An 18,901-nucleotide genomic window follows, 5' to 3' on the forward strand; every position below is an offset into this window, starting at 1 on the left:
CCCTGTTCAAACACCAACAAAAAAATTCTCTACCTTAAGTACACTTATCAGTTTCTCTCTTGGTGCCTTCTCTCTCTTTAAAAAGTTGTATAAGTAGATATGAGCATTTGGATTTGATGGGAACTTTTCATCATAGGCGTAATTGGTAAGCACCTCTCGGGCTCCATCTTGATCCCCATAGAATTCCAGCATCTATATAAAATAAGTCATGATATCTTAGCTAAATTCTGTAAGATAGCTATATGAAATATCATGTACAACTTAACTTTATTGATGAGCACAAAAAAATTCATACAACTGAAAAACAGCATTTTATAGGGAACAATAGTGATGCCAGTTTTTGCTTCCACCAGCATATGTTACAACCTCCATAGAACACAGAAGGTCATAAAAAAGGCCTACATGGTTTCCCATTTTTCCCCTATCATATTTTGTTACTGAAAAATGCAGCAACTTCAACATAAGAAGTGTTCCTATGAGAAATAAAGTCTTCAAACGATGCAACTAACCTCAGTGCCCTACATAACTTTAGCCACAAAAGGAGTGCATAAGGAATTACAATTCCTTTCCTTTCATTCCTTCCCATCCTGACACAGGAATTTCCAGATTCACTAGCATACGGTTGCAGAGATTATCTTCGGACAACATAATTATCACTTTAGCACTAATGAAACTTTCAAAAAGCAAGGGACTTCAGCATCCATGGATACTGAGGGACTACTGTATTTGGCCATGACACATTATCCAGTGGTGAAAATAAACACAGTAACGTTTACAGTATATTGGTAAAATAAACAAAAATTATTCAGACCAAAAAAAAGCATCATATTCTTTTTATTTTTAAACAATTTTCTCCATTAGTTGCTTTCTGAGCAATAAAGATTAAGCTTATAACAAAATGAAACTAATAAAAACTTATGAAAAGTTTACTTACCTCTACATAACTCTTCACAAAAGGGTCCCAAACTCCAGGAATTTGAATCAATGCACAAAGGTTTATAGATGTCTTCCAGCTGTGGTTGAGCATATTCTGGGATGCTGTGTTGTAAGCATAATCATCCTCATCTGTCCAAAGACAAAAGATTTTTTGAAGTATTCAGTACTGAGAACTTCCGCAGAATCAGTAATCAATAAACTACCCACAAGAAAAGCTCAGACCCTGATGGCTTCACTGGTGAATTCTAACAAGCACTTCAAGTATAGTACTAATTCATCACAAACTCTCCCCCTAAAAAAAGGACAGAGAGAAAACACTTCCCAACTGATCTATAAGATCAGAATCATCCTGATACCAAAACCAGACAAAGATGACACAAGAAAATTACAGACCAGTATCTCTTATAAGTATAGACACAAAAATTCTCAACAAAATACTAGCAAACTGAATCTAGCAACACATAAAGTGGGATCTATTCCGGGAATGCAAGGTTGTTTAACATCTGAAATCAATTAATACAATATTTCAAATCAATAGAAAAATGACAAAAACCTCATAACCATCTCAATTGTTGCAGAAAAAGCATTTGACAAAATTCAATAACCTTTCATGATAAAAACACTGAACATCTAGGAAAAGAAGGAAGTTCTTCAATCTGATAAAGGGCATCTTATGAAAAACCCACAACTAATATCAGAATTGATGGTGAATGACTGCAGGCAAGAGAGAATGTCCTCTCTTGCAACTTCTATTCAACATTATAATGGAGGTTCTAGGCAGGGCAATTTAACAAGAAAACAATACAAACAACGTCCAGATTGGAAAGGAAGAAGTAAAACTATCTCTACTTGCAGATGACATGATCTTGTACACAGAAAATCCTAAGAATACACTAAAAACTTATTATAACTAATAAATGAGTTGAAAGTTGCATAATATAAAATCAACACACAATAATCAATTGTATATCTATATACTTGCAGTGAACAATCCAAAAATGAAATTAGGAAAATAATGCCATTTACAATAGCATCAAAAACGATAAACTACTTAGGTATGAATTTTACAAAAGAGACATAAAATTATAGTCTGAAAAGTAGTATTGTTCAAGGAAATTAAAGAAGACCTAAATAAATGGAAAGACATCCTGTGTTCATGGGTTGGAAGATTTATTAAATTAATCTATAGCTTTAATGCAATTCTTATCAAAATCCCAGCTGGCTTGTTTGCATAAATTGACAAGCTGATCCTATAATCCATATGGAAATGCAAGGGACCAGGAATAGCCAAAACAATCTTTAAAAAGAACAAATTTGGAGGATTCACACTGTGACCTCAAAAGTTACTATAAAGCTACAGTAATTAAGACTGTGATATGGACATAAATATGGATATACATAGATCAATGAAAGAGAATTTAGAGTCCATAAATAAAACTTCATGTATGGGCAACTGATTTTTGATAAGGGTACCAAGACAATTCAGTGGGAAAATAATAGCCTTTTCAATAAATATGTTGGAACAACTGAATACCCACATGCAAGATAAAGTTGAACCCCTACCTACCTCATGTGATATAAAAAAATTAACTCAAAATGAATTTTAGAAAAACAACTGTAAAACTATATAACTCTCAGAAGAAAACGTAAGTCTAAATCTTTGTGACCTTGGAGTAGGCAAAGGTTTCTTGGATGCGACAACAAAAGCACAAGCAACAAAAGAAAAAACAAACTACACTTCATCAAAATTAAAACCTTTTGTGACTCAAAAAACACCATTAAGAAAGTAAAAAAGATAACCCACAGAATAGAAAAAAAAACATTTCCAAATCCTACACCTATCTGAAAAGGGACTTGTACCTAGAATATATAAAGAACTCTTATAACTCAATAATAAAATAATAAGTAATTTAATTAAAATAGGAGAAAAGGATCTGAATGCAAATTTCTCCAAAGAAGATATACAAATGGCCCACAAGCACATGAAAAGATGCTCAACATTATTAGCCTCTAGGGAAATGCACATCAAAACCACAAGATACTACTTCACACCCAGTAGGATAGCTATATCAAAGACAGATAATGGCAAGTGTTGGGAAGGACGTGGAGAAATTAGTACCCTCCTCATACACTGCTGGTAGGAATGGAAAATGGCACAGCTGCTTTGGAAAACAGTCCAGAGGTCCCTCAAAAGTTCACAGCAACATTATTCAAAATAGCCAAAAAGTGGAAAACAACCCAAATGTCCATCACCCGATAATGGATACATAAACGTGGTATATCCATACAATGGAATATTAATAAATAAAATAAATAAAAAGGAATGAAGTGCCATTACATGCTACAATGTGTGTGACCCTTTAAAAACATTAGGCTAAGTGAAAGAAGTCAGTAACAAAGAAGTCAGTCCTACGTATTTTAGGACTCCATTTGTATGAACTGTCCAGAATAGACAGATCTCTAGAGACAAAAAGTAGTTTAGTGGTTGCCTAGGACAGGAGGAACTGAGGAGAGTCGAGAGTTACTGCTAATGGCTACAGCGTTGCTTTTTGGGGTGATAAAAGTGTTCTAAAATTGATTGTGGTAACGGATGCACAACTATGAATATTCCACAAACCACTGAATTTATACTTTAAGTGGGTGAACCATATTAAGAATCAGATCTCAATTCTCAATAAAGCTGTTGTTCTTAAAAAAAACATGAGATTACCACACCCAATAAACTGGGTGACATGAAAACTCTGACAATAACAAACAATGAGGAGAAGACAGACAAAAGAAAGCCCAAATCAGACTACTAGTGGAATATAAATTGTTAACCACTTTGGAAAGAGTTCAGCCTGTTATACAGTAAAGCTGAAGACATACATACTCTGTGACAACAATTCTACTCCTAGAAATACACACACATATGTGTATCACTACACGTGCCCAAGAATTTCAAAGCAGCATTAATTATAATAGCCCCAAACTATTAACAACCTAAATGGCCATCAATATATAGAAGGAATAAATAAATTGCATGAATATCATACAATGTATGGTTTTACAACAATAAAAATGAACAAACTAGAGCTAATTCAACTATATGAACACATATTAAATGCTGAACAAAATATGCAAGGCCCCAAAAGAATATATACAGTGTGAATCCAAATATGGCACTGAGATATAGGCAGAACTAAATTACAGGTACATACTTGAGTGGTAAAAGTATTTAAAGAAAACAGGGAGTAATCACCCTTAAAGTCAGGACGGTCTTCTTGAGACACTGGGAGGAAGTGCGACTGGGCGCACGCGGGGAACTTTTAGGGCGTCAGCCATGTTGTGCTCCCTAATCCGGGTGCAGTTACACGGATGTCTGCTTTATAATTATCCATTCTACCAGACATTTGTTTTACACACTGTTTCGGGATATATTTCACAATCTTAAAGGTTTAAAAGGAGAATCAGTCTTTCGAAAGCAACAGCTGATAGAAGCACAAAACACTTTTTGGTACCAGTGCCACTTTTTGGCCAAAAAAGTAGCCCCCACCCCCAAACAGGGATTGGCATTCTCTTCCCAGTGGATCAATTGAATAAATATCAATATGAACCTGGAAGTGAAGTGGTAACAGGAAAGTAGGTATGAAATGATATCAAAAAAAAAATGGTTAAGAAAGAAAGGCAGATAGATCCCTGAGTAAGTACAAGTTAGGTATGGATTTACCATGGAAGGGGATTCCCAGCCACCAAGTGCATCAAAGCCAACGAGCACAGGCCACAGGAGCCAGGAAAAATCCCAAACCAGCTCTGAGCAGACATTCACATGTTCCATTCTTATGAGTTGGCGATACAAAACTAGTCCTAACTTTTTTTCTCATTAAACAGACACATGAGGTTAAAGACCATCTAAAGAGCGCCACATATTATCCCATCTTTATCTCTTGTTGCTACAGAAGAGTGTCAGCTGCAGAAGGTACTGAATTGTCTATCCACGGCAGTGATGGTGTAAATGCCACATTCCAACTGCTTTAATCATCATATATTTGCTTGAGTTCTACTTAAAGTGTAAGAAGAAAAGTAAATACTGACTTTAAAACTTACCTAAATCAGTATCAGCAAGCCTTTACGGCAGGCATTATGGCACGGTTAGCAAAAGAAATAGAGGACAGATATATGACCTCAAAAGACTGATGAATCTAGACAGGGAGATACAACACAAAACACACATGAAAAAACTTAGAATGATTAAAAAGCAAGAGGTGAAGAGCCAAATGATATAGGCTGAACATGCAGCTGATACGTTAGACTTAAGGTAAAAGAAGGCAGGATCTAATGAGTCTTGAAGGGCAGATGGCATTCTAGAGGAGGAGAATGCACAAAGGCCTCACAATATTATCGTGATGAAGACAGCATTTCAGAAGTGTCTTGGGGGAGATCAAAGATGGGAAACAGGAAGGGAATTTTGAGATTAGTGAACCCACATGCCCAGAGACCAAGGAAATACTATCACATAAGGACAGTAAGGAAACACTGCTTAACACAAATGATGTGATAAATGTCAGAACTGAGATTTGGGTGGAGGATGTGAAAATAGAAAGGAAGGGGTCAATCCTAGAGGAGTTATGGAGAAAAACTATACAAGGGAAAAAAAGTACAGAGAATCACACTGCTCCAAAGAACAGAAATTTAGGGACAGGAGAGGATGACATCACCACGGAAAGTCAGTTTGAGAAGAACACATAGTCAATTTTTGGGGTGGTCAGTAAATCAAGAAAACTGTCTGTTCTGAACTTTATACAGAAATGAAACAACATTATCTTGCCCTACTCTTTAAACGTATTTTCCTAAGAAACAACATAATGAAACAAACTAAACTCCACTGTAAACACAGAGGAAATAATGCTTCTTATATGCAATAATGCCTGCTGAAGAAAATTTGTAACCTATCTTGGAAATCATGTTTAAGAAAGCAGTGAATCTAAAATGGTCATGAACTTAATCTATAAATCACCTAACTGATGTCTGAAAAGTTTTTTTAAATATCAGAAATTTTATAAAGGATGATCAAGAATTTTACATCCACAGAAATGTCTGTTCTCTGTACTATCTGTATAAAGCCAGGCTTGGAAGTAGGGGAATTAGATTACTCCTCCAGACCCCTTCTGTCCCTCTGAGTCAGTCTTACTACTTATCACTCATATTCACTCACCAAGCTGAGACAATTCCATCTTCTTTTTGGACCAAATATAATACTGCAAAAGCCCTTTATAGGCCTGAATAAGGTTGATTAACACTTCCTGAGAAGACGACTTTTCACCATATCGCCATGTCTCTGCCTGGCTGAGATTTCTGTTCGCATCCTCAAGCATACCATGATGCAGAAGGTATAATGCATGTTGTAAGGAGATCTGCAACAGTAAGAAAAAGCCCACCGTCATATAGGTCATTAGATAACCCTCAGTCAAAAAGCTCAGTAAATATATGATACATTCGGGCTAAGACCTTGGTAGGACACAAATGATGGAGCAATATTGTCTTCATTATCAAAAATTTCAATCTAGCAGAAAGACAAATGAAAAAATTATCATTACGTAAACGAGAACTAAATTATATAAACTTACAAACAGAAGGCAGTGTGAAAAGAACAGGGACGTTGAAGACAGAGTCCGGGCTCAAATGCTACTTTAAATCTACACAAACCTGAGTAAGCTACTCTTACCCTTTGTGAGTCTCCTCTTTCATATGGAACAATTATTATTAACTCTTTTGAAGGCCATTAAGGGGATTAACTGAGATGATATTTGTATACCACCTAATACCTAGTTTAGCCCATAGCAGACAATAAATTATTTTATACATGTTGTATAAACTCAGAGAAAACATCTTAATAAGGGGTGTTGAAGAATGGCACTGGTTCAAATGGAAAATGTATGCCTGATACAGGAGAAGCAATAAGAATAATTCCACACAGAGGGGAGGGGCAATATAGGAGTGGGAGATTAAGAGGTACAAACTATTATGTGTAAAATAAGCTACAAGGATACAGTGTACAATACAGGGAATATAGCCAATATTTTACATTAACTATAAATGGAGTATAAGCTTTAAAAACTGTAAATCACTATACTGTACACCTGTAACTCACACAGTATTATACAGCAACTATACTTCAATTAAAAAAAAAAAAGAATAATTACACAAAGAATGAGCAGTACAAATAGGGAGGACATTAAGGAGGAGAATAATGGGAAGTACAGTTAATCATCTGAACAGAGTCAGAGTTCAAACCTTCATCTTAAACTATTGTAATAATTTCTCAACTGGTGTCTCTAATCCTGCCCCACTACAATCCATCTTCAAAGATGGATCTGACCGCCAAAGAAATCTCATTAGTCATTTGTGTAAAATCTTTCAATAGTTCCCATTGCCTACAGAATAAAAATCTAAGCTCCTTAGAAATGGCACACAGAGTTCAGCTTACTTCCCCTGGCTTCTCCCCACGTGATTTTTTAGAGTAACTAAAGCATTAGACACAGAGCTATTAAACTCTTTATTACCCCCTGCCATGCTATACTCCTCTTTCCCACAGTATGCACTGTGAATACCCACTAGCTTTATCAGACTCATCTCAAGCCTCATTTCCATTCTTTTCCGACTCCCCCACTCATTCAATCCCAGCCCTTTCCAAAATTCCAGAGAGCCGACCATTTTCCACTTTGTCTTCTCACTGTACAGTACATTTCTACTATGGCACCCATAACCATTTATTCCATTTACATGCCTGTCTCCCCCTACTGCAAGAACCATGGCTAGCACATTGTCTGGAAAACAGCAGCAAGTGTTTTTAAAATTATTAACAGCAAAACATGTTTTATTGCCTATCCTAACTACCACCCTCAGACTCCAGAGTATGAAATAAGGTTCCTCTCAGGTTTCTTTACTTCAACTGAGTAGATTCTATGAGCTTAAAAGGATCTAACCAATAATTTACTTAAAACTCTACCTTCCCTCCCCAATCAAATGGCTATCCAGTTTCTCCCTGAAAGAAGAAAATGGGAGCACACAACACCAAGGCAGGCCATTCCCTTTTTCCAATTGTTCACTTACAAAATTCTTCCTAAAGTAGAACCATATGCTGCCTCTATTTAGTTTCTACTTATAATGTATGTGGTCTACCAGAAAATAAGATCATAAGGGAGACCCTGGCACATAAGAGAAGCAAAAAATTTTTCCTAAATTAATAAAATCTGAAAAGAATCCTAAACTAGGTAAAATCATTTTTCAAAATTAGAGAGCAGTGGGAATACAAAATGCTACAGCCACTATAGGAAACATTTTGGTGATTCCTAAAAAAGTTAAACATAGAATTATATGTTCATACATACTTTATATGTGTGTGTGTGTGTGTATATATATATATATATATATATATATATATATATATATATGTATTTGTATATATGACAAAAAATATGACCCAGCAATTCTAGTCCTAGGTATATATCCAAAGGAATTGAAAGCAGGAGCTCAAATAGATACTTGCATGCCAATGTTCACTGCAGTGTTATTCACAATAGCCAAAAGGTGGAAACAACCAAACAAGAGATGAAAGGATAAACAAAATTTCATAGATACATACAATAGAATATTGTATTGTATTGAGCCATAAAAAGGGATAAAGTCTGATACATGCCAACACATGGATAAATCTTGAAAACATTATGCTAAGCGAAACAGCAAAACATAAAAGGACATATTATACAATTCCACTTATATGAAATACCTAGAATAGGCAAATGCATAGACATAGAAAACAGATCGGAGGTTACCAGGGCCTGGGAGGAGGAGGGAATGAGGAGTTATTGCTTAATGGGTACAGAGTTTCTATTTGGGGTGATGCAAAAGTTTTGGAAATACTGGTGAGGGTTACACAACAATGTGAATGTAATTAATGCCACTGAATTACACACTTAAAAATGGTTAGAATACCACATTTTATGTTATACATATTTTACAGCAATTTAAAAATATTTGGAAAATAGGAAAAGTAAAAACAAAAAACCAGAGGGTAAATATTTTAGCCTTTGCAGGCCATATGGTCTCTATCACAACTCTGCCATTGTCCTACTAAAAGCAGCTACTCACAATATGGAAATGAATGAGTGTGGCAATGTTCCAATAAAACTTTGTTTACAGGCACTGAATAAAAATTAAAAAGCAAAGCATTTAAAAACTTTATTGAGAAAGTGCTTTTAGTCTCATATATACCAGACAGAGGGAGATGTCATAACATTTTGGAGTGTGTCAATTCTTTTGGATAAGGCGTTTATTAAAGGAGAAAGTTCCACCTAAACATTAGAAACATTGAAACATTTTCACACATGGATCAGAAGAGTCAATATTGTGAAAATGTCCTTACTACCCAAAGCCATCTGTAGATTCAATGCAATCCCTATCAAAATACCAATGGCATTTTTTACAAAAATAGAAAAAAATAATCCTACAATTTGTATGGAACCACAAAAGACCCTGAAAAGCCAAAACAACCTTGAGAAAGAATAAAGCTGCAGGTATCACATTTCCTGATTTCAATCTATATTACCAAGCTACAGTTATCAAAACAGGATGGTACTGGCATAAAAACAGACACATCAGACAAGTGGAACAGAACTGGGAGTCCAGAAATAAACCCATCCATATATCGTCAACTAATATTTGACAAGGGAGCCAAGAATATTCAAAGGGCAAAGGACAGTCTCTTCAATGAATGTTGTTGGGAAAACTAGATATTTACATGCAAAAGAATGAAACTGGACCCCTAACTTACACCACTCACAAAAATTAACTCAAAATGGATTAAGGACTTAAAGGCAAGATCTGAAACTATAAAACTCTTAGAAGAAAATAGAGAAAAAAATTCCTTGATATTGGTCTTGGCAATGATATTTTAGGGTGTGACACCAAAAGCACAAGCAATAAAAGCAAGAATAAACAAGTGGGACTACATCAAACTAAAAAGCTTCTGCACAGCAAAAGAAACCATCAACAAAATGAAAATGCAGCCTACTGAACGGGAGAGAATATTTGCAAATCAAGTATCTGATAAGGGGTTAATACCCAAAATATATAAAGAATTCATACAACTCAATAGCAAACACAACAAAAAACACATTACAATTAAAAATGGGCAGAGGACTTGAACAGACATTTTTCCAAAGAAGATACACAAATGGCCAACAAGTACATGAAAAGGTGCTCAACATCACTGTCAGGGAAATACAAATCAAAACTACAATGAGACATCACCTCACACCTGTCAGAATGGCTAGCCTCAAAAAGACAAGAGATAACAAGTGTTGGTGAGGATGTGGATAAACGGGAACCTTTGTATACTGCTGGTGTACATTGTCTTCAGAATGTAAAGTGGTCCAGCCACTATGGAGAATGGTATAGAGGTTCCTCAAACAAATTAAAAGTAGATCTACCATATGATTCAGCAATCCACTTTTGCATATATATCCAAAGGTGAAATCACTATCTCAACAAGATACCTGGACTCCCATGTTCACTGCAGCACTATTCACAAAAGCCCAGACATGGAAGCAATCTAAGTGAGCACTGATGGATGAATGGATAAGGAAAATGTTACACACACACACACACGATGGAATATTATTCAGCCACACAAAAGAATGAAATCTTGCCATCTGTGACTACATGGGTGGGCTCTGAGGGCATTATGCTTAGTGAAATAAGTCAGACAGAAAATCGTAATATTGTATGATCTCACTTTTATGTGGAATCTAAAAACATCCGACCCATAGAAACAGAGTAAAATGCTGGCTGCCACAGGCTGAGGGGTGGAGAAAATGGGGAAATGTTGGTCAAAGGACACAAACTTTCATTCATAAGATGAGTAAGTCTGAGGATCTAATGTACAGCATGGTGACTATAGCACTGTTAACTTGAAAACTGCTATGAGGATAGAGCTTTAACCTTCTCACCATAACAACAACAAAATGGTAATTATGTGAGGGGATGGAGGCGTTAACTACCTCATTATGGTAAACATTTGGCAATATATCCATGCATCAAATGATCACATTTTACACCTTAAACTTACATGATATATGTCAATTATATCTCAACAAAGCTGGAAACAATTTTTTTCTCAAGTATTCAAATTCCCAATTTGTTTAGCTGTTTCCCTTTTCCAAAAGCATCAATTCTCAGAGACCTCAACTGACTTAAGTAAACATATTAGAATTTGGCCCATCATCATAATGACGCACTACTGCCATCTCTGAAGGACTGATTCTGGCAGCCAGAGATACACAAAGAGAAGATACTTTCACTCAGACAACGTGGTAGGCAACAGGAAATGGAGAAGTAAATGGTTCTCATGATGCTGCTTTCTTTCAGCTTCTCTTATTGACCCAGGTGTCTTAACCCTTTTCTCATGCTTTTTACATTATTACCTACCTCATCACTGAGACAAGCAATTTTTAGAAATGAATGCCGCAGATGTAAATTCACAAAACCTATATACTCACCTTCAAGTAATTCATGACACCAATATTCTTCATCCGGTCAGCAAAGGTATTGAAAGTCTCCACATTGCTTTTGGGATGATAATAAAGAATTTCACTTCCAAGCCTCCAAATAATCTGTCAAAACAGAAATTACTAACAAAACTGTAAAATCCTTGCCTAAACCAATATCTAAGAAAGCTTTTTTTTTCTGATTACAACGTTAAAAAACCACCTATAGTTCCTTTTTCTAGACACCACTACCGTCAACATTTTACTGTACTTTACCCAGTGAAACTAATATTATATCTTATGGGATAAAAATCTTTTCTGTTGATTAAATAAAAATACCAGGTAACTATAATAGTAGTTAGTAGTCTAAAGAAGGTAAGCAGTTAAGATACATATTGAAAATAACATTTTTAACTAGTATAGCAGGAAGAATATTAATGTCAGAAAACTTGGGTTCTATTAATATTGGCTTCTTTACTGCTCTCAGCTTCATATTTATTATCTACCAAATGAGAGCTATGGACTAGATGTTTCTTGAGATCCCATCAAGTTCTACAACTATTGACTATATTTAGTCTATATTTAGAGCTCCAATTTAAGAATTTTCATCAGCTATGGACAAATTTTAATAAAAATATTTTTGCCCCGGAGCACCAAAACTTTGGTGACAGAACTTGGAGCTCTTCTTTTGCATGGTCTATTCTCTTACCCCAATTTAAAGTACTTCAATAATAGTGACTTCAAAGTAAATTTAAGTGGATTTTAAATCAATTCTTTCTCTGAACATACATACTGATTGTTTTGTGTAATCATAATACTCATCTTCCCAACTCAGAAAGATCAAGATTTCATTTACAGAACACCAAATTGCAGTATTTTGATGCTTACAGAAAATGTGGAGATTATCCTATCACAGTGGTTCTTAAACCTTGTTGCATGTAAGAATTACCTGGGACACCACTAAAAAATAAATATTCTAGGGATTCAGACTTCAGTTCAGTAGAACTGGAGTGCAGCACAGGAATCTATATTTTAAACAAAAGCCCTATGTGATTTAAACAGAGCCCAAACAAGTGTCTGGAAACCACTCATTTAATTCTTTCATTTTGTAAAACAAACTCTGGACCAAAAGAGACTGTAACTTGCCCAATGTTTTACAGATCTGTATAACTTTAGTCCATTAACTAAACTTTCAATCAGTGGTTAAATTTTTTTCTTTAATATTTTTTGGCTCTATTAAGTATCTAACTGATGCAATGGTTACTGTAATAGTAAAAGTTACTTGAGATATTCATGTGAAGTTATTTGTGGATAAAGTGTTTACAGAATAAATTTAACAATATATGCCAGGCACTGTTCTATATCCTTGCCCTTGTGGAATTTACATTCTATTGTAGAGAGACTGACAATAACCAAGAAATATAATAATTAAATTGGCAAGTATTATGGGAAAATAATGAAGCAGAATAAAGGGATCAGGAGCGCCAGTTGGAAAGTGAAGGGGGTTGGTGTGCAGTTGCAATTTCATTTTATTTATTTATTTATTTATTTTTGGCTGCATTGGGTCTTCGTTGCTGCGTGCGGGCTTTCTCTAGTTGCAGTGAGCAGCGGCTACTCTTCGTTGAGGTGTGCAGGCTTCTCATCGTGGTGCCTTTTCTTGTTGTGGAGCACAGGCTCTAGGCACGTGGGCTTCAGTAGCTGTGGCTCATGGGCTCTAGAGCGCAGGCTCAGTAGTTGTGGCACATGGGCTTAGCTGCTCCACGGCACGTGGGATCTTCCCGGACCAGGGATCGAATCCGTGTCCCTAGCATTGGCAGGCGGATTCTTAACCACTGCGCCACCAGGGAAGCCCCAGTTGCAATTTTAAATAGTCAAGGTAGGCCCCACTGAAGGTGTGACTTGAAGGAGGGTGACCATAGTGATAGTTGAAGAAAGACCTTCCTAAGTAAAAGAAATAGCAAAGGCAAAGGCAATCAGGAAGGAGTATGGTTGTTCAAGAAAGAGCAAGGAGGCCAGTGAGGTTGGAGAAGGAAAAGCAAGTTGGACAGTAATAGGAGATGAGGTCAAAGGGGGAAAGGGAGTGGGCAGAGCACGGAGAACTTGCAGGCAATCAGAAAGACTCTGGCTCTTACTCTGAGTGAAATGGGAAGACACAGCACTGTTTTCAGCAGAGGAGTGACATGATTTGACTTATGTTTTAAAAGGACTATGCTGCATCATTAATCATTAGGAAAATGTCAACCAAAGCTACAACGAGATACCACTTCACAACCACTAGGATGGCTAAAATCAAGAAAACAGACAATAATACGGTTGGCGAGGATGTAGGGATGTTGGAACCCTCGTATACTGCTGGTGGGAACGTAAAATGGTGCAGTCACTATGGAAAACAGTCTAGTGGTTCCTTAAGAGGTTACATATATTTTATGCCCCAGCAATGCCACTCCTAGGTATACACCCAAGAGAAATTACAACAAACATCCATACAAAAGCTTGTACATAAAAAAAAAAACCTTGTACATAAATGTTCAAAGCAGCATTATTCATAGTAACCAAAAGTGGAAACTACCCAAATGTCTAAAAACTGATGAATCGATACATAAAGTGAGATAGAGCCATACACTGGAATATTATTTTGCAATAAAAAGAAATGATGTACTAATACGCTACAATATGGAAAGGCTTGAAAACATTATGTTCAGTAAAAGAATTCATTCACAATAAGCCATATGTTACATGATTCCATTTATATGAAATGTCCAGAACAGAAAGTAGATTACTGGTTGCCAGGGGCTGGGGGTTGGAAAGGAGCGACTACAAGTGGGTACAGGGCATCTTTTGGGCAAGATGAAAAATGTTCTAAATCTAGATTGCTGTAACGGTTGCACATCTCTGTGAATATATGAAAAAACACTGAACTGCTCAATTTAAATGGGAGTGTTGTATGGTGTGTTAATGTATCTCAATAAAACCAGTCTTTTTTAAAAAAAGGATCAGTCTGGTTATTATGCTTAAAACAGACTGCGGGGGTAGGGGAGGGCAAGAAGTCATCTAAGTGAGGTGAGAGGGACTTGAGTCCAGGTGCAGCAATGGAGGAGGTGAGAAGTACTCAGACTGCAGGGAGCGTGTTTTCAAAGTAGAGCTAACAGGATTTTCTGATGGTTTGGATATGGGGTATAAAAGAAAAAACACCCCAGAGTTTGGCCCTCGCAATTAGACACATAAAGGAAACGTCACCTGAGATGAGGAAAATTAGGCTGGACAGGGATATCAGAAGACCTAGTTTAGATATGTTACTATGATGTGACGTACCATACTAGCTGATACTGGACATCAAGAGGTGACGTTGAGTAGACAGCTGGATACAGGAATCTGGACTTGAAGAGAGATGTCAGGACCCCAGATACACAATTGGGGATTGCCAGCATGGAGACTGAATGTAAGGCTATGAAACTGAATGAGATCAACAGTGAGTTCAGATAACGATAACAACTAAGGGTTAGAGTTCTTGGGTAGTCCCACGTCAGAAAGCAGAGAAGAGGAGCAGTCAGAAAAGGAGACCGAGGAATGGCCAGCGAGGTAGGAGAAAAAACTGAGAGTACCGTGTCCTGGAAGCCAGACAAAGAAACTATGTCACACAGGAGGGAATGATCTACTATGTTTAATACTGCTGACAGATCAAGTCAGATGAGCACTGAGAATCTGCCACTGGATTCAGCAACATGGAGATCACTGTTGACCTTGACAAAGCAATTTGGTAGAAATGGTGATGGCCGGTGGGTAGTCTAACTGGAAAGGGTTTGGAATGGACGGGTACACACAACTCTCTCAAGGAGTTTTGCTGAAAGGCAGAATGGAGAAATGGGGCACAGCCTGTGGAAGAAGTAGGGGTCAAGAGATGATGCTAAATGGGAGAAACAACAACATGTTTGTTTGAAGATGGGGAACGTCCTACAGAAAGGGGAAAATAAGGACACAGGGAAAGAATTATTTAAATGAATGAGTATTGGGGAATCTGAGAATTCAGATTTAAAGCTATTTTTGTCTCCTTTAAAATGATAATAGGAAAAAGAAGTGTGCAAAAAAATGTCCTCATACAAACTCTCTACCCAAAACCACTTTTAGTAAAATCAACCAATAGCAAAAGCTATCCTGGGTGGAGTTCAAGAGGCAGAAACTCCCAGGATTCTGTCCTATCTTCCAGCAGACTCAGACCTTACTTACCTCCGGTGCAATCTGTCTTTTGTTGCTGTCTGAATCTTCCAAGATCTGAAAGTAACTGTGCATGTATTCTGCAGCTCGCTGCCACTGGTGCTTCAGCAGAGCTTCTTGGATAAGACTTAAACAAGCACTTGTTGTCTGAGCAAAATCCTTCTCCTGTTTTCCTCCAGTCGCTATAAAGGTTAAAGAGGAGAGTCTTGACCCACAGTGACCCCAAATCAACAATTTAAGAAACTTATTTCTGATAAGCATAGTTTTAACAAGTAGAGCAGTAGGTATTACTTAACCCAACCCATCCCCAATTCCAAAGCTGGCTCCATTTGAAACAAACTCTTCCATCCATTTTAACTAGTTTTAGCAAATGAAAAAAATGTCTAATTAGAAGATGTCTAATTTGACATTCTCGGGCTACTGGGATCACCAGATCCTTCAAATCTGATTCAACTGTCCTTTCATCCTTGCACTAAACAATCTGGGAAGAACCTCTTAAAGAGGGCCCCAAAAGCACAGTCCCAAGTATTTAGAGTGGGTAAAAATCATCAGGGTCATCCTAGGAAAGTATGGTCTTTTTTACCTACCTATGTTCTGAAAACACCAAGAGGTGCACTTTTATTTTTTAAGGACTGAGTTCCCAGTAACTCAGTGATGTAAATGCAAATGAGATAATAATTGTAGACATTAGCATTTATATCTCTAAAGTACTGACAATCCTCTTGTTAAGAATATTTGGGCTTAGTTACAACCCCGGTTATGAGTAACAGGTGGCATACTGCCACCTCTTCTTCCCTTCCCACGCTACTAAAGACACGTACAGGCCAGCAGTCTTCCATTTGGGGTACCGTCACCCCTGGGAGTACACAGAGACTAGTAAGTACCATGCAAAGATAGTTTTACAGCAATCAACCTGCAGATCTTCAACTTTCTCACATACTCTTTCCTAAAATTGATCTCCTAGAAAACTGTGCCTATACACAAGGCTTCATGATCAAAATCATTATATTTTACCTTAAGGTGAAAATACAGGTGTTTAGTGTTGAGAAAGTGAACGACTCTAACACATCCATTTGCAAGTCAGGTGATTTTTAATTCTTTGCTTATCAAAATTGTAGGAGAACCTAATAATTTTTTATTTTAGATCACTAAGTTATTTTTTCATAAATAATTCAGAAGGAATCCAAAGACATGATACATTGCTATAATTAAACTCCATTCATTGCCAGCTAGTTACTTATGTGACTAAAGTTTCTCAGAATTTCCACCAATTAAAACAAAATACGGTAGAATTGAAGCTAAATCTTTTCTCATTCTAGGAATACATAATATTCATCCACAGATATAAGAACTGGAAAAAAGTGATAACCTTACCCATTTTATTGAGATAAATAAGCAATAAAAATTTACCTTTAATACTTAAAATTTAACAAAAATTGTAACACTACTTATGTTATTTTGATTAGGTGGGTACAAAAATCAATTACAATGATTTCTTAATCCAGAAGAGATTTTAATACTTAAAACCTTACAGGATATTAACAAAAATTAATTAAATGTAGATACATACTTTATGGCAAGAATAAAAGTATAAAAGAAAAAGGAACAATATAAAATTTCCATCTATTAAGAGTTTTTTCATAAATACTAGATGGATGATAAAGGTATCACATCCCTATATTATTTAGATTCCACCAAACTATTTTTTTAAGTCACATGATAGTTTCATTTAAAATTGCCAATATATGCCAAAAATTATGCCTTTTGCAACTCTCAAACTTATGATACAATTTTTAGATGGCACCTTAAAACTGTGCAAGATAGTACCTAATTCTTCAGGAAAAAAAAAAGTAGAAGACTATTTCTCTTTTTTTTTTTCCCTTAAAGATTTATTTATTTATTTATTTGGCTGTGTTGGGTCTTAGTAGCGGCACGTGGCATCTTCATTGCGGCACGCGGCATCTTCATTGCAGCACGCGGGATCTTCAGTTGCGGTGTGCCAGATCTTTTAGTTGCCGCATGCAGGATCTAATTCCCTGACCAGGGATCAAACCAGGGCCCCCTGCATTTGGAGCACAGAGTCTTAACCGCTGGACCACCAGGGAAGTCCCAAAGACTATTTCTCTTGACCAGTGCTTCTCAAACTTTTTAAATGTACATACAAATCACCTGGGGCTCCTGATGTAGTCTTAGTATCCCCAGGGAGCTTATTAGAAATGCAGAATACTATGTCCCATCCACCTCTCTGAATTAGAAGCTGCATTTAACAGGATCTACACCCAAACTCCCAGTATCAGCAGCAACACCAGGCAGCTAGGCCAAGAAAGTGACAAAATACCTCTTCCCTAAAACCTCGGTTATTCACCTAAAGGAAAACTGATCTCAAGCCAGACTCCCTTCTTTTTTTTTTTTTTTTAACATCTTTATTGAAGTATAATTGCCTTACAATGGTGTGTTAGCTTCTGCTTTATAACAAAGTGAATCAGTTATACATATACAATATGTTCCCATTTCTCTTCCCTCTTGCATCTCCCTCCCTCCCACCCTCCCCATCCCATCCCTCTAGGTGGTCACAAAGCACCGAGCTGATCTCCCTGTGCTATGCGGCTGCTTCCCACTAGTTATCTATTTTACATTTGGTAGTGTATATATGTCCATGACACTCTCTTACCCTGTCACATCTCACCCCACCCCCTCCCCATATCCTCAAGTCCATTCTCTAGTAGGTCTGTGTCTTTATTCCCGTCTTGCCACTGCAGCTTTATTTACAATAGCCAGGACATGGAAGCAATCTAAATGTCCATCGACAGATGAATGGATAAAGAAGATGTGGCACATATATACAATGGAATATTACTCAGCCATAAAAAGAAATGAAATGGAGGTATTTGTAATGAGGTGGATGGAGTTAGAGTCTGTCATACAGAGTGAAGTAAGTCAGAAAGAGAAAAACAAATACAGTATGCTAACACATATATACGGAATCTAAGGGAAAAAAAAAAAAAAAAAAAAGGCCATGAAGAACCTAGTGGCAGACTCCCTTCTACCTCTCAAGTTTTCACAGTTCAAACTGGAAATCAACTTTAGACTAGGATACATAAATCCTTGGAAAATTCCCCTCCTGTCTTCCAACTGAGCCTAATTACCTCAGGAGTAGCTCTCATTTCATCCTTCGTGAGCAAAAGATAATCTTCTTTGTTGCTGATAAACTTTAAGAATAACTGTCA

The 18,901-nt window shown here is 36.7% G+C and overlaps 1 protein-coding gene and 1 long non-coding RNA gene across 6 annotated transcripts in view; both read right to left on the minus strand.

Annotated features, from left to right (window-relative positions):
• The window catches only part of LOC309644729, a 332,108-nt gene that overhangs the window by 292,229 nt on the left and 20,978 nt on the right, over window positions 1-18,901 (minus strand). The window lies entirely within an intron of this gene.
• The window catches only part of TAF1A (TATA-box binding protein associated factor, RNA polymerase I subunit A), a 34,352-nt gene that overhangs the window by 12,522 nt on the left and 2,929 nt on the right, over window positions 1-18,901 (minus strand). For 4 of the 5 annotated variants that reach the window (XR_014254194.1, XM_082427315.1, XM_082427312.1 and 1 more), the window contains exons 3-7: window positions 15,687-15,856; window positions 11,475-11,588; window positions 6,131-6,329; window positions 935-1,065; window positions 34-192 (exon numbers count right to left, since the gene is read on the minus strand). Coding sequence is in view for 4 of the 5 variants with exons in the window: in XM_082427315.1 (XP_082283441.1) it covers window positions 34-192; window positions 935-1,065; window positions 6,131-6,329; window positions 11,475-11,588; window positions 15,687-15,856 (773 nt within the window). In the remaining variant the exon portion in view is untranslated. Of the gene's footprint in view, window positions 1-33; window positions 193-934; window positions 1,066-6,130; window positions 6,330-11,474; window positions 11,589-15,686; window positions 15,857-18,820; window positions 18,896-18,901 lie in introns of all 5 variants that reach the window. The other variant, XM_082427314.1, reaches the window with a different exon arrangement.

Source organism: Balaenoptera physalus (assembly GCF_965194825.1).
Source record: "Balaenoptera physalus genome assembly, chromosome: 1".
Lineage (NCBI taxonomy): Eukaryota > Metazoa > Chordata > Mammalia > Artiodactyla > Balaenopteridae > Balaenoptera > Balaenoptera physalus.